At 37.5% G+C, this 16,781-nt stretch overlaps 1 protein-coding gene across 3 annotated transcripts in view; it reads left to right on the top strand.

The window, feature by feature from the left end:
- The window catches only part of plxna4 (plexin A4), a 236,777-nt gene that overhangs the window by 102,169 nt on the left and 117,827 nt on the right, over positions 1 to 16,781 (top strand). The window contains exon 4 of one of the 3 annotated variants that reach the window (XM_081603886.1): positions 12,817 to 13,296. The exons of the other annotated variants lie outside the window; for them this stretch is intronic. Within the exon in view, the coding sequence (XP_081460012.1) occupies positions 12,817 to 12,855 (39 nt within the window). The 3' untranslated portion in view covers positions 12,856 to 13,296. Of the gene's footprint in view, positions 1 to 12,816; positions 13,297 to 16,781 lie in introns of those variants that run through there. 3 annotated transcript variants of the gene reach the window in all.

Genomic DNA, 16,781 nt, shown 5'->3' on the forward strand with positions numbered 1-16,781 from the left:
CTTGTGGGTTAAACTGCCTCCAAATATTTTTCACTTCAATTATTTCCCCATTTATATATGTATGTATGTATGTATTATTATTATTATTATTATTTTTATTTTTATTTTTATTTTTATTTTTATTTTTATTATTTTGTTTTGGCTCACCTGTTTTGATGTTGTGATTTTTCAGATTGCCACTAGAATATTTCAAACTTTGGAAAGTGTACCTATTTTGTCTACCATGTTTAGTTTTTTTCTTTTTTAGAACATTTGTCAGAGCCTTTCTTTGTTCACCTTCTGGAAACATCTTTAAAATTTTAGAGGTCACATTTTGTTAGAACTTTTTTTTTATTGAAAAGATGATGGTTTGAACCAAAGTTAGTGGAAAGGGTAGTAAGGCAGATAATGTAAACACTTTGTCCTGCAGATACCTCGGTTGGGACAAAATATGTGTCATTGTCCGGAAAATTTATATTTTATTGTGCTGAACTGGAATCTTTAGAGTTGTTGAGCTTTTAAACGTTGTTTTAAAGATCAGAAGGACAACTGTCACATTTCTCATCATTTCTTGTGCCCGAACCAGCTGTAAAACCTGCTAAAACTGTGGGCCGGCACGGCGCATATTATTTTCATATTATTTTCTAATTAAGTAATTACAGCACCATTTGATTACAGTGGACTGAAATGTGTTTATTATTGAATAAAAAAATGTGGCTTGGCCGCACTTTGCAGCAGTTGCTTTTCTGAGGATATTATTAAATAATTACGAATTGTAGACATAAACTACAAAGACCGAGCCCAAGTAGGAATAAATTCCCCACTGGTTCGTTTTAACAAATATGCTGGATATTTCATCTCCCGGCTCTCGCCGAGCTAATTTTTTTCCCCCTCTTTTTATGACCCACTGAACTATCTAGTTGCTTTGATTAAAATGATCATGATTAAAATGCACATCAACTGGCAGAGACATTTATTATTCAACTGAAAAGATAACTTTAAAGGTTGTCCTTTGAAATGCTCTGCAGTATGTTATACAAAGAGCAAAAAGACGGGGTTTTTTTTTCTGTACTGTGCCAGACTTATATGACTCATGACTGAACAGACAGGATTTAGTAGAGTTTCTCAGCCCCTTCCTGCTGTTCCTTGTGCTCGATTTGCCACGAGTTGCTCTTTTACTCATTAATATTCCCCGCTGCAGTCAGTCTGCTTTTGTTTTGTTCCTTCTGTCTTTATGTAGTTGTCCGTATCCGAGCAGTGGCCATTTTTTTTCCCCACCTACACAAAAGAGCCGATCTACAGAAACACCCCACACACACGCAAGCATCGTCTCTCACTCAATCGCACAACAGTGAGTTGGAAATGCAACCTGATACTCATTCCATTCATGAATATTCATGGACATCTGCTCCCCCTGCAAAGTAAAATGTAAGCTGTTTTTAATGCTGCTTAAACAGAAATTTTAACCTGAACTCTTTTAGTAGTAGTTTGGCTACTTTCCCCATTTCAAATGATACGGTATTTACCTTTAGTATCCTTCCTAAATTCACCATTTTTATCTGCAAACAACAGAGTCCTAACTCTATATTTCTTTTTTCCAAACTTTGGGGTGTGAAATATATTTGGTTGGGTATGTAATCCCTGGTGTAGAACACTCACTGATGTATCCCTGAAGGAAGCTCTGCGATGTCATCTTAGGCACAGCAGTGATGCAACATCAGTGAAGGATTTGGAAATCACTGTAGGCTGGAAAGATGAAGGTTAAGGAGATTACGGTTCGGAAGAGGTTTGTGGATTGACAGAGTTGCCTGAGGCTGGTGGGGTTTGTATACAGGTGTGTTTACATGGGTGCTGGCAGTTGTGCCTAAAGTGACTAAGACAGTCGTGCCACGACATCCACAGCTTCAGCTTACAGCTTATTCAGAGGTGTTTGGTTTAGTTCTACTAAGTCCTGACTTATTCTTATTCATTTTTTTTTTATTATTTCCTTTACTTTATTCTTATCATTATCTGTCCTCCATTCGCTGACTCTGTTTATCGAAGAGCTTCTCTCCATTCCTTTGAAGGCTCAGGCAGACTGTGCTGGGAGAATTGAGGAAAATAAAGGACCACAACTCTTGATAATATCTTTTCTTTTGCTGATTCTGCGTAGCGGAGCAAAATTCACACAGCTTCACAGAAACACACTCTCATCCCTATATATCCTGATCTTAGGAAGGATGTTCTTACTGGCCTGCTCTACTAAGAAATCCCCCCCAAAATACCTTAAATAGTTGTCGTAAGAAGGAGTGATTAAGCTGCAAGGGGGACAGCTTAGGAGACACAGAAGTTTATCTGTCATGATGAGTGTTGTGGTCTTTCCCTGTCATGTGCATGTTGTTGTGTGTTTGTGCATTAAACCAGTTTTCATGATGGAAAGATAAAAGACCCACAGAACCCTTTGATGTCCTTTCTCAAAGATGAAATCAGTTAAACAGCAAACCAAATAGCACATTTTAACTAGATCCATTTACACATCAGAGCAGCATTATGCACACGGACTTCAAAACTTCAAACATGGCTGCCCACTTGAACGAACGGACGATTCAGTGTGCGCTATTTATTCGCTGCAGGAAGATGTCGTTTGCAAAATTGGATCAAATGGACAATGTCGTTTTGGAAAATGATTGCTCATTTCTGTAAACTATATGTGCTGCCTCACCACAAAGAGAAAGAAAGCCCACCAATGCTAACATATGCTGTTTCAGCACATGCCAAGTGTGCCTAATGGTGGTAAATACTGGACTCTTAGTGTCAATGTCGTATGAAAAAAAAAAAAATGTGCTGATGGAAATTTGTGAATTTCTAGTATATTTTGAACTCGGAAAAGTAGACATTTGCTGCTACAAAATCAAACACCATAACACAGCGTCACAGATTTATACAGTTGGCAATGGACTAGATGGGTGCATCGCTTTCTCTTCTATCCTTGAGATTGCTGAGCTATTTAGTCCAGAATGTTGAATATTGTAATGCAGCGACTATTCTTCTGCGACTACATTGTCATCTGCACCAGATCCTGATTACTTTATTAATTTGTTCCTTTGTGGGTTTTGGTCATTTTGTTCCAACTGTGCACCAATTTGATCTAACCGAGAAAATGTTTCAGCCTTCCATTAAATAGGTGGTGAGGGATTTTCCTTCATTTTCTCATTCATTTGTCATACTGTAGCTCTTCAGCAGGAGATCTGATGATTTGATCATAACATTTAATAAGTCAGATGGTCCACGTTGTGTAATCAAAACTCAAACAAATGCAGAATACAGTCTACATTGTTGCATTGTTGTGACTATTTCAAAAATAAATCCCTTATTGATAATATGACCTAATTTGATGAATCATAATTTTTAAACGCTAATCAGTCAATATACTTGGGGACAAAGAAAATGGAGCTGCTGCAATAAAAGTATGCTCCGATTAGTTACCTTATTTACCTTAGTCGCCAATTCAATCAACACCTCATCAGCTGGTTTGTTTTTGCTTTCTTTCATGCTAATGTCCATTTAAACACATGGAAAGTATTCATAGCAGGGCTCTGTAATTTTTCTAATGTGAAGCAATTTTTCTATTTTCTGCTGCAGTTCCTTCATCCTTCTTTTCTGACGCTATCTTGCTCCCTTTACCTTTCATTTTGATTGTGGCTACTGGGAGTCCTCACATCTTCTGAGATTTCTCCTCTCCTTCCCACACTAGAAAACCAACATGGCGGCCAATTAGATTTCTGGACAGTGCTGACCATAAATCATGCACTGCACTGTCAGACACAAAGGGACTTACTACCTTATTTTTTCTATAATTTTTTTTTTGCAGTTCTTCATTTTTTGTCCCTTCCTTCCTTCTTTTTTTTTAATTTTTTTATGAACAGGTAAAAATAAAATCATAAATTGCATTGCAGGCATGCTTATCCACCTTTAATCTGCTTATACATCTCATCTCATTTTAATTGGATTTCTTTTCTGTTCTTTGTTGCTTGCTTTAACTTTTCATGAACACTGTCGTTTGCTTTTTTTTCCTCTTGTCTTTTTGATGAGGCATTATCGAAAGTAAACATTTGATTAATATTTATCAAAGACAAGCTGTTTGATGTTGACAAGGTTAAGTTTTTCATAGATATTTGTATATTTGTTGCAGGCTCTGCCTCTGACAGCCAGGCTTCATTCCTCTTATTTTTTCCCTTCTTTTTTTCTACTGCAGTCTGAACTCTGTAATGAGCTCCCTTTCTGCCATTGTCTTTCTGTTTTCATTCTTCCTCGCTCTCTCTATGTGCTGCTGTTTGTTCTCTTCCCTTTGCTTGCATGCCGGGGAACAGGGCTGTAAATGGTCGTCAGGGAGAAGACATTTTGATGGAGGAGAGATAGTGACGACAAAACGTGGCGGTTTTTGGTCGCAGTCGAGTTTAAGAATGTGATAAAAGATATTAATTGAGGAGGGATTTGTCTCTGGGCAAGAAAGCTTTATAAAGTATTTGTTTTTGATGTGTGAAGCTGTATATTTACCCATGTTTAGGTAGTGCATTGTGCTTGAATAATAGCCACGAGTAGAAGCTGAAACAGGAAGTGGGAGGCAGCAGTATGGAATTGTTTTTTTTTTCAATTTGCTAATTAACATTTTTGCCATATGCTTAGACATTATGTTTGCTGGTGTCCTTTATTGTGGGAGATCATATGTAGACATATTGCTGAGGGAATATAGAGTGCTTTTAAAAAAATTATAATTCCCTTTTTTGCATTATGTCAAACTTTTGCCAAGTAAATTTTACTTTAAACCATTTCACTCTAACTCTGGCTGTTAGGATTTTGTCCGATGAGAGATAAGTCTTGTGAGATCTGGAGTCTTTTTGAACTTAGTCGTGCTGGATGTTGTTCTGGTCTGTCAATGAAAAGGGAACTGGAGCCATATGTGCAGCACACTCCTCAAATTTTGTAGACGAAATCTGAAAAACATACATATTTCCCTTCACTTTGGGTTTGCAGTACCCAGAGAAAACTGAGCGTGTTGACATTTTTAAAGTTAGCTAAGGACACTTATGAATTTAATCTTTTTCTGTTATTTTATTTATTTATTTTTTATTTGGCAATTAGTTAGACTTGAGAAATAATTAAAAATAAATACTTTTAAATAACTTCTGCACCTTTTTAGCTTTGATCTTTTTGTCCATTTTGCATACTTGTTTGAATGTCCCTCTTGGATGAAAATGTATTTAGTGAATCAGGTCTTAAGGTCTCTCTGGGGCAAAGTGTAATTTTCTAAGATTTAAGATCTAACTATTTTGGAGATTGTATGACATTTAATAAGAATATTATCAGAGATTTGTAAGACTTTTACCTTCAGTCTGTCCTATGACATTCTGTTAGCCATTGTTTGAGCGTTATAATTAGTTGATTGTGGTGATGTAGACAGGATTTTGCTTGTACTCCTAAAATGTCCCAAGAGAATTGCTATTGTTGCACAATCCTACTTATTTGCAAAATGTTACGACACTTTAGTTTCCCTTTTTTTGAAGACTTACTGCTGAAAGTCTTCAAATTAATTTTCTGCCTCTGCACCGTGGTGGATTTCTTCAAGTTTTTATCCTCTTTAAAATTAGTTTTAGTTTTAGAAGTATTTGTAATTATATTTATTTAATTTCATAGATTCAGTTTTGTTCCTTTTAACCACAGTTGGGCTTTTCACTTTAAAATGCGTCCTTGTAAGCAAAAGGGCTGAAATTTGTTTTTGCAGAATAACAGTCCTCCTCATATGTGTATTACAATGATGGATTCAAATGTGTTTTGTGTTGAATTTGCTGTTATTGCTTCTTCACCTAGAGATGTGTGTGGCTTTTATTATTATTTATTATTGCTACATTTCAATGGAAAATGCAAGCACTGCTTGCCTGTGGCATTGTTTCAGGAACCCTGATAAAGGGTTTGAGTGCATTGCCGCACTGTATCAGTGGAGCCTCCCACTGGCAGTATGTTAATTGAACTGGCACATTGTAACCTTGATTAAAGCCTGATGACTTTTTGCTTTTTTAACTTTTGCGAGCCCCTTCAGCTCACATGGCAGCTGACACATCAGTCTGCTCATAAACACCGGACAGACATGCAAAAACACATGGTGTATCAGCTCAGTGCGTCGTAATTAGTCCTCCCTGTTTGATTTATTTTCACCGTTAATTTGTGCACTAATGCCGTCTGTTAATGAATGGTTCTGGCTCGGTTTTCTCACCTCTACTTCCATCTTACGGTCTAAGCTCTTTATTATGTTTACACTGATGCACCGCCAGTCATAAAACTGTTCTCCAGTGCACTTATTCGAATCAGCGAGCTCATTATTACATTTTATCACTCTCTGCAAAGTCGACAACAGGGGAGACATTTGTAGGGTTTTGATGTTTTTTATTATCTGGTTTGTTGCCATGTTTTTGTATAAATCTCCTTTTAAATGACCATTGTGTGTGTTATTTCCTGACAACCAAGGATTAAAATTATTGGTTTTGAAGAGTATGGTTAATGTTAGACTTTGATGTACCAAACTTCTCCCAACCCAGCAAGTTCAAATGAATGGCTTGTTTACAATACTCTGCAGAGTTGAATGACATGCTAATGATGGAGTTCATCTATTTGATTTAGGTGTGTTGTTTCCAGGGACACATCTAAAGATTGCAGGTTAGTAGCTCCCAAGGACTGAAATTAGTTTTTAGATCTTCCTGTGTCCTGTGTCCTCCCAAATATGTTCTCTTCTTTCTGAGTTAGTTTTGTCGCATGTTTTGTATCATTATTCTGCTGGAAACCCCATCGAAGTCCCACTTTCTATTAACTGGCCAAGGCTGCCATATGTTAATTTAAAATGTACTGATAATTTAGAAAATCATATTTTAAAGAGGTTCTCAGAAGAAATGGGGGATGGAAGCCCACAGCATCACAGGTCCATTAAAAACAATTTGCTAAGTGAAACCCATTTGATTAATTAAATACAGACTAATGTTTCTAAGCCCTTTTTCTGTAGATTGTAATAATTTTCCGCTTACAGCTAATAGATTATTACACAAGTTCAGTGAAATAAAAAAAAAATGGAGATGTGGGCTTGATGAAAGTGTTTGCTTGCTCAAAGGTTGCTGCTTTCAATATTTACTTTGACTCAGACAAACAAACATCATCAGAACTTGTATTGTACCGTATTTTCCGCACTATAAGGCGCACCGCATTATAAGGCACACCTTCAATGAATGGCCTATTTTAAAACTATTTTCATATATAAGGCGCATAGAATCGACGCTACAGTAGATTCTGGAGTTACGTTATGCATCCACTAGATGTAGCTGCACTAAAGTGAATGTCAACTGGGCCGGGGCATGGCTGGTCGATGGTCACCCTTCTCCATTCGCGCACAGCATGTTCATGGAGAACGTGGTGCTAAATGACCTGCAGACGACCTGATTCTAGACGGTTGGTACGTAGATACGTAGGTCAGTCAAACTTTATTAACAAACCAGCGTTCTGACAACTATCCCAGCATGCACTGCGCGCTTCTTCTTCTACGGGGAAAAATGAAGTCGGTGGCTGCTTACCGTAGTTGCTAGACCTATTGTGGCTCAATATTGGTCCATATATAAGGCGCACCGGATTATGAGGCGCACTGTCGGCTTTTGAGAAAATTGAAGGTTTTTAGGTGCGCCTTATAGTGCGGAAAATACGGTAATTTATGACATTTGACTGTATATTGTGGCTTTTTTACGTTTCTGCCTTTGTTTTACAACATGCAGCTGGAGTGTCAACACATTTTGAGTAATGTATTGACATGTAGATGACATCTAATTGTTCTAAAAATTTGGTGACCCTCTCATGTTCTAATAGGGATTTTTTTCTTCCCTTACCTTCCCGTTTACTGTATGTGGTTGCAGGACAAACTTGGTTCCTCATCTTCTTCCTCACAGTTCGAGTTGTTTTATTAATTTGCAATTAGAAATTTTGCTATTATTATTCTGAGCATAGATTCGACGACGAGTTTAGATGAGTGGCCTTTTCTCTTTTAACTATTTTCTGACTAAAACATAAAACCATCTGGCAACTTTTGTTCAAGAGACCTTTCTCTTGTCTTTTCTGTTTTGAAAAGTCTGCCTTTAAGAGAAGTCACTCTCTGTACCTTGCCATGTACTGCATGCCTTTTTTACCTGAGTAAAGATCCCTAAAGTAATTTTTTTCCTACATTTTACAGTCTGAGATGATGCCACTTCAACTACAAGAGAAATTATGACTTATTCTTACAAATAATTACGTAGGGTGCTAATAAATGGATGGTCTGTTCATAATGGTAATTGTAAACAGAGGCTGTGATAACTGAATCACAGGCTGAATCACTGGCTAGTTGTGCAATCGGCTGATATCCTGATGGCAGACATCCTAAACAAAATCTACGATTCATGACAGATTTTTATTGAACATGGTAACAGACAGTCAACCAATCTTTAAAGGGGAACGGATAAAGAGCTAAGATATCCTAGGACAGGATATAAATGTGTGACCTTCAGTAGGATGCGTCCTGGTGTAATAACACCTATCTGAAACATCACGATATTGCCTTTGTCAAAAACAGGATGTTGGTAATTGGGTTATGTTGTCTTTCAAAGGGAATGTGAGCTGCAGCAGTGATGGGATAAACAGGCTGCCTGTGTTGTGTGTCAGAACACGGTCGGGTGTGTGTGTGGGCACCAGGCATCAGAGGACGTCCCTGATTCTGATCGCATCTGGTCTCTATGTGATTCCGTCTTGTCATCCAATGCCTTAAATCTGGACCAGAATCAGTCGGCGCAATCATTCGGTTCGCAGCCATTGGGTAATATAAACGGCACAAACGGGGAAAAAAAGTGGCAGTTTGGCGTCTCTATCTATATGTGGTGTTGCAAATGTGCATAGATGTAGCATGTATATGTGGAAGATAGCAATCTATCCACTCTGACATCCAATATAAATGCTTTTATGAACATCTCTATCAGTCTCGAAGGAGTCTCGGCCCTGTAGCTCCACCTGGGCAAGATTGTTTCATCAGTTTGACAGCTCAGCCTTAACTTATGATTCCAACAGCCTGAGATATAGACTATATTACTACCGTCTGAAGTCAGATAGGCTGTCGTATCATAACTGTAAGATTGGGATTCTAAAAGTTTTTTTTTTTTTCCTATCCTCAACAAACCATGTAGTAATTTCCAGTAAGTGCAGTTAAACATGTAAGCAACTTTATAGTGTTATGCCAGTACTGATGCTTTTCTTTCACAGATTAATCAGGAAACAGTAAATAGTAAATAGTGAACATTGTGTCTGATGTCACTACTGTGAGTCACATAAGATTGTATCAGCGTAAGCAAAAAATAAAAATCTAGTTTAACCCACTTAGTGTCCGGAGATGGATAGAAGTAATCTTGTAGAATTTCCCAAAACACTTGAGGGAGGTCTTCCACGTCCAGGTCATTTTGTCCATTTTAGTGGCACAGTCAAACAGCATACTGTGTTCCTCATTTTTAGGCTTCAGCACACTGTATGCCATGCCACTTATCAAATGCTGCTGAAATCAGTGGTGTTTTATATAAAACTAAGCTTTGTAGGGGTTGTGTGTGTTATAGATGGAGTTGTTATTTTCTTTAGAAAGCCTGAATATGCTTGAAATATTTGTCCTTTTTCCAAAGAGGGGCAAATATGCTAGCTAAAACAGGTTTGTATTCTTACTCAAAAAGTCATTGATTGTACTTTAATGTTAATAATTGTACTAGTATGTAGCAAAGAATAATCATCAATTTATTTGGAATGAAGGAGAGATTAAAACAAGAAGAAAGAAGCAATGTGAAGGAGGGAGATGCAGAATGAAACTGAAATGAATAAAACAAGTTTAAATCTACTAGCTGGACTATTCTCCAAATCAAGCCGACTTTATTTTAGAAAGATAAAATCAACCCTCATGAAAGCAATCTTCCTTATATATGCCTCTTACATCACATGAGGTAAAGTTGAAAAGCTGTGCTCATTTAGGGGTGGTGTCCTACAGGTTGTTGATGCATCTTTCAACACCCTGATTCAGATTATGTTTTTATTTTCTGAGCCCGTCACCAAGTTCCGCAGGAGCCTGCTAATGATGCAGTCATTAAGTCTGGTGTGTTCAACTAGGGAAACACCTAACAGATGCAGGACAACCATCCTGTGCTGCACCCCCTTAACTAAAGGCAACTTTTTGATTAGTTCTTTAGAAACATCCATATATATTTTTTTAAATTATTTTCCTGTTCATTGGCCATCATCCCACCTTCACAGGACTTTAGGGTTCTGTACAATTGCAGAAAAGTGTCTAAGCTGTATGTATGTAGACTGTATGTACAAAAGATAAAGATTGAAAAGGAGAAATATGGTATGGAAAACAAAACTTGCTAAAGGGTGGTAGAAAGTGTTATTTAAATGCTTCATATTTAATTTTAAATATGGAGCACAGAAATAATAATAATAAAAAAAAAAGATGAGCTAGTGTTTATGCAAAACCAAAACTGTGCGTGAGAAAGGAAGATGGCCTCAACTTTGGTCCCCTTGCCTTGGATGCAAAAGTTCCACAGGGTATACTACCACAGGTGGACTTTTCCCTCTTGTCTTCTTATTTCCTACATCTACAGCCTCCATCATGTTTTACCAGTCCTTGTTGCCGTGGCAACACAGGGCGGAACTGAGAGAGGGAAAGAAAGAGGAAGAGAGCAGAGTAGAGTGAAGCCCAGAGGGATCCTCCACTCTTCCATCTCTGTAATCTAAGAGAGGAAGATGTCACCCCCCCCCCACGTCCACCTTGGTAGAAAATTAGATTCAATGGATATGCTTTTTTTTGTTTGTTTGTTTTTTTTTCCTTATAGGAAGCACATCCTGTGGTTAGACATGCTGCCGCTGCTTAAATCGTGCTTTTGCATGTTCACCCTACATTACGTTTGTGTGATTAAACTTCGTTGACATAGTTCTTGTGTGTAAACTTCAAACACATTATGACGACACAATTTGTGGACCTCCAAATGAGCTGTGATTGTCAACATAAAGGTTTCATCTGCAGTCGTTGGTGCACGTCTTCTATTCAGGGACATATTTCAGCTTCCATGTGGCAAAATTATGACAGTGGTATGTTTTCTGATTAAAGCCAAGCACTGTGCCAGATTTTATATCTCTAGTGTAATGTACACCCTGCCTGCCTTTACTAATTTTGTGTTAATTCCCATAATTACTAACTCCACCTACATTTGGAGCTGAAAAACTGGAGAATGAACAGGGGGAATAATTTAACCTTCTGGCTCGGCTATGTTGTTACTACAAAGTGACATGAAGAAAACTAGGAAATAACGTCTTGATGAGCTGCCATCATGACTGCAGCTAAAGCTTGAATTTTAGACCACTGTACTTGTGTGTCAGTTTTAGAGAAGAAGTTCACTCTACACTGCATGAAAACATGAGTCTTGGATGCATGAAAATCCCACCCACAGTCAGAAGCACACCATGCACTACTGAGGGCATGTTCTGTTATCAGAGACAGAGAATTTCAGAGTTTTCTCCTTCTGTAAAGCCCAATGCTTGTTTAAGTTTCTGGATGCATCAGATCAGATCAATGTGACATTGATCCAAAAAATAAATTCTTTGACGTCGTCATGATTATGATTTGTTTTTGATAGTGAGATGGGATTAAGCACCCCCAGACAATATTTTATTGCAGTATCTTTAATTTATGTGTATTTATCAAGTACGGGACAATTGAACATTAAGAAATAGACTTAAAAAGATCACCGGCCGTACCATTGCTTTCACCCATGTTGTCATTAATTTGTAGAACCTTCTATGACAAATAGGTCTTGAAAAACATTTTAGTAACTTTCAGGATAAATAGAGAGGGGTCTTTAACCATTTCTCTTAACATAGAGATCCAAATCCTTCATTATATAATCTTCTTTTGAGTGGGAAATGAGATGTTCACGAAGGGGTGGATGTTTATCCATTTTAAATGTCTGGGATTTTTAGTTAACATCTTCTGGTATATTAAGCATCTAATGATTCCATGCACTCTAACAAGGTACCCAGAGCCCAAAACATCACAAATTTTCCACCATGCCAAGTTGTGGAAATGAGGTGCTTTGCCACACATTCATCAGTTTAGTGGCTGGACGTCTACGGGTACGTTGCACTGCCTCACAATCGGTGTGCACTGTCAATATCAACTGGGAAATGGGAAATGTTCTTTGGCAGACCATCCGTAGTTGAAGCACTATCCTAAAGTCTGAAGGAATAAAATGACTGTAGCAAAATCAATAAAATGCAGACTGAATGGCCTTTTTGCAGCATAAATGTGATCTTTGACGTTTTCTTAAACCAATAATAAAATGTTAATTTTATGAGCTCAATATTATGTCGTCTTGTGAGTTTTATGCGTCATTATACCCCACTACTATCCTCTCCACTGTGAATACAAGAATACAAGAAGACAAGATGAATATGGCTCCTGGTTCAGCTTAGTGACCAGTGACATAAAAAGGAGCTTCTTTGTTGTCATATTAACACCGTAGGAAAATTAATGGGAGTTAAATCATAGGTTGCTTGAAACTCTTTATCCACTGAAAAAGGTAAATTATAAAATGAAATTATTGCTTAAGTTGCAGTTATTCTTAAGTAAATGTTGGGGCAAAAATATTTGTGAAATTGTTTTAGAAATAGATTTGTTTTTATACATTTTTTAATGGAAGGTTAAGCTACTGCAAAAAATTAATTGATTTAAATGCTTTCTATATGTAGTGATGGGATTGTTTGTTTCAGTCTGTGAGTCTGGAGAGCAATCTTGAGAGCAGCATTTAGGGCGGCCCATTCCACGCAGTTCAAAGACATCAACGAAATGAAGAGCCAACATTCAGTGCAGTCATCAAACTCTAACAGGAAACGACATTTTCCATCTCTGTCTGCATTAGGGTTGGCAGTAAATTTGATCAGATCTATAGGGATTAGTGCAAATGTGAAAGCTTTGTATGCTTTCAAGCAATTTTCTTTGGATAAGGTATTTTTATGCTCCTATAACCCAAGACGAGACAAGCTTATTAATGCTAACAAATTGGAAAAAAAAAAAAAGCTCTACATCAGATGGACTGGGTGGAAGTGATATGATTTTAGGAAACATTACTATGCAAATACATAATAATGTCTCTCATTTCTACATATTTTACCCTAAAGGAGCTGAAGTTTCACTGGTATAAGTTTTCAAATGGCACTTTCTGAAAGGCAACAGTTTTTGTTTTTTGTTTTTTCCTGTGGACGCTGATTGCTGTTCTGTAAACTCCATTCTTATCAATAGACTTTTTACACATTAAAGGTTTGCAAAACTCTGGTAAGTCTTTGAGTCTATGCCTAAGTTCTTTAAGTTTTTTCATTTTCACTGACTCTGATCTTTCCCCAGGAAAAATAAGGATGGTGATACTCATCAGAGATATAGTCATCAAACAAGTATAATATTTCATTTTAATCCTTGAGTGTATGGACTTGAGATCTCATTTGTGGGGGGCTCAATCCGAAAGCAAAGTTGTCATTATGTTTCGACACATTTTTTTTTATAATCAGCTTGGTCAATACCGCACTCATTATAGCACAAAAATGTGGGTTCATGTGTACGTAAAAAGAACGCATGCGGTCCAATGTATATGAATACATAGTCGAAGAGTCGCACAATGAATAAGAATTAACCCTGTGAAGTGAGCGGGATAATTCCAGGGTAATTAGTGTTCTGTGTAATCAGTTTTTATTTTCCCGTGCTGCTGTTAGGTGCAACAGACTAAACAAAAGGAGGCTCGCATGCATTTCTCCCTCACTCGTCCTCTAATTACAAACATATCCAATTAATTACCCACAAGTCCCACTTTCATCTGTGTGCACGGAGTGAGAGGACGAGATGGGAGCAGGGGGCAGTCAGCCAGGAGCAATGACACACACTAATACACACATAAAAAAATAATAATTAGTCACACACACAGAGACATGTAGAGTATAGATTCACATGCATGTTTGCATCATTTTATTCCTGTTATAGAAAACATGCTGGCCATTTGTGAACTGACTTATTTTGAGTGAGGGGGTTGGTGTTGAAGATGAGGATTAATGCACAGCTGCTGCTTCAATATTTCCTGTTCACATTTTCCACTGCTTCAAACTCTTCATCTTTCTAGTAGTTCTACAAATGTGTGTATTCAGCTTTAAAATATAAATGTCATAGGAGAAAATGAAATATCATCATTCTTTTTGAGCAAGTTCGACATGAACAAAAACTTGATCTGAATTCATTTCACACGGCTCAAATTGAATTTGTTTTCATAGTTCACAGTCTGAAAAGTGACGATGCACAAACTGAGTTTTTATCTGAGTGAAATGAACTTGGAGCCATTTCTTCTTCTAAGTGAACCATCAGTTTAGCACTTCAAATTCCACTTACATCCCGTCCTTATTTGGGTATTTTCTCAATTTTCGCATAATCAAGAAAAATAAGTCTGTAATTACCCAGAAAGTTGGTTATTAAGACTTTAAAGGTGGAGAGAAGAGTTGAAGTAAAATATTATTCCATAATTACTCACCTTAAGAATTTGAATGCTTGCTAAATAGCCGTCGTAGTTGTGATATTGCTATTGTTTCAGTGGGTAAGTGTGGAAATACATCAATACAAACTCTTTACAGTTTGTAGAACTTCTGATATATGCAGAACTTGTAACCGTGAATAACGCATGCTGCTTCTTCAGATATCATTTCGACCCTATGGTTGTTAGGAGAATGTTTTGGCTCAGTGATGTACGCTTTTATGATGTTGTAATTTCCCATAATTTAGCAGGATTATTGCCTCACACTGCGTTTCTACTCGACTTAACACAGCAGGATCATATACCAGCTGAAAACATAAAATTCTCTGTGTTATCCTACTTTATCCTTCCCTCATTTCCTTTATTGTTCTCACTAACATTCACCCTTTCATAAACAGTAGGTAGCTGTTAGCCTCAGCTTATTTTTTGTCCAATTAAATCCCCTCTAGCTTTCTACTGCAGTACCCCCCACTCATCTCTCTTCCTCTTGACATGGAGTATATTCTCTGTTCATTAGCTTGAGACAGTAAAGGGCTTTAAGAAGGCAATGGTGGGCAGTAATCAAGAAAAAGCTACGTACCCTCTATTCTTAGCAAGTTTCCTCCAAAAAGCTGTTCAGGTAAAGTTGATGTTGGTTCTTCTTCGGTGTCTGACTGGTCTGCAACTGTGGAGCAGTTAGCAAATGAAAGCTGTCGGAACTGAGGTCTGTGTCTGTAAAAGAAAAGCTGCCAGAAATTGACATTGTAGAATGTAAAAACAGAACTATTTGCGTTTGTAGATACAAACGGGAAAGGGAAAGAGATGAATGTGCCAGTGTGTTCTTTCATTAGGTCCCGACATGACTTCAGAGACACTCGTTTGACTGACATGGGTGCTTGCTGTCAACAAAGGTCATTGCGTGAATGCATGAGAATGAAAGAGACGGACAAAGTCCAAGTCAAGAGGTGGTGTGAGTAACGATTGTGCTCTATGCTAAAACCTCCATGTCATAGGACTGAGCTGAGCTCTGCTCCAGAGGCATTTCTGCCCCGAGGCCAAGTGTCTTTAGCTGTGAAATGGTTCTCAGTTTCACCCTCTTATTGCCAAAACCACCGTGAAGTGGACCTCAGCCTGTATCAATGAATCCTCTTCATGCACTTTTCTATTACGACCAGTTCAATAGCATAGATACATGCATTCATAAGGACCCCATCTTTTTGTAAAACCTTTTATCGCTGACAGACACAGTCCGTCAGTTCAAGGTTATTTGTGTTGTCTTTTTTTTTCTTTTCGTTGGGTTGATTTACCATGCATTCCTCCAAGGATTGTGATTGTGCATACATACCATTGTGGAAGCCCAAAGAGGCATTGTAGTATCGCTTGAATTTTGACCCCCGGTGATTACTGTCGGACCTTTTGTCCCGACTGAGAGGGCTCAGGCAGACGTCCTGCTGTGGGAGTGGTTTTGTTTTTGGAGAGGTGGACACTGTTCATGGCACATCGAAATGAAAGCGCAGAAAATCACATGTGCACAGAAAACTAAAGCAACTTTCACCACTCGACTCTTCAGTACTTAAGCAAATCTTGTCCACTGCTGTCAAACGCTGTGGCAACTCTGCAGCTTTTTTTTTTTTTTTGCAGTTTGTTTGTCATACTTCGAACCCGCCTGTAGACACCTGGCTTGCATGAATTGAGGGATTGCAGTCACAGGTTTTAATATTTATTTTAGATAATCAGTGAACAAACAACTGAAATCCAATTTAAACTTTTTTACTCATGCAGGGAACACAACAAATGTGTGGAAGAATGGGCAGATAGGACAGACATTTATATTTTTGGCCTACAAGGAAAATTTAACACTAAAACCAACCTTCCATAATGTTTACATTATTATATCTTTTTGTTTGGCACAGCATCTTTAATTTATTTTTGAAATAATTGTATGTTTTATCACATAAAATTCTAATTTTATCATGTTGTGATGTGACATAATGACACATCACAAAATGATGAATTTTTAAGGGTATGCTTATTCATTCTTGAATAAAACTAGCCAAATGGCCAAATAGTTAATTGTGTGGTCGATCTTGCAAAAATCAGCTGAAATATTGCCACAATTTATCTTTTTTTGAACTTTCTAACCTCTCTGTGTTGTAGTTAGTTTGTTAAATATGAAATTCTAAGGTCTTA

This window comes from Poecilia reticulata, chromosome 23 (genome assembly GCF_904066995.2).
Source record: "Poecilia reticulata chromosome 23, P_reticulata-male-v2, whole genome shotgun sequence".
Lineage (NCBI taxonomy): Eukaryota > Metazoa > Chordata > Actinopteri > Cyprinodontiformes > Poeciliidae > Poecilia > Poecilia reticulata.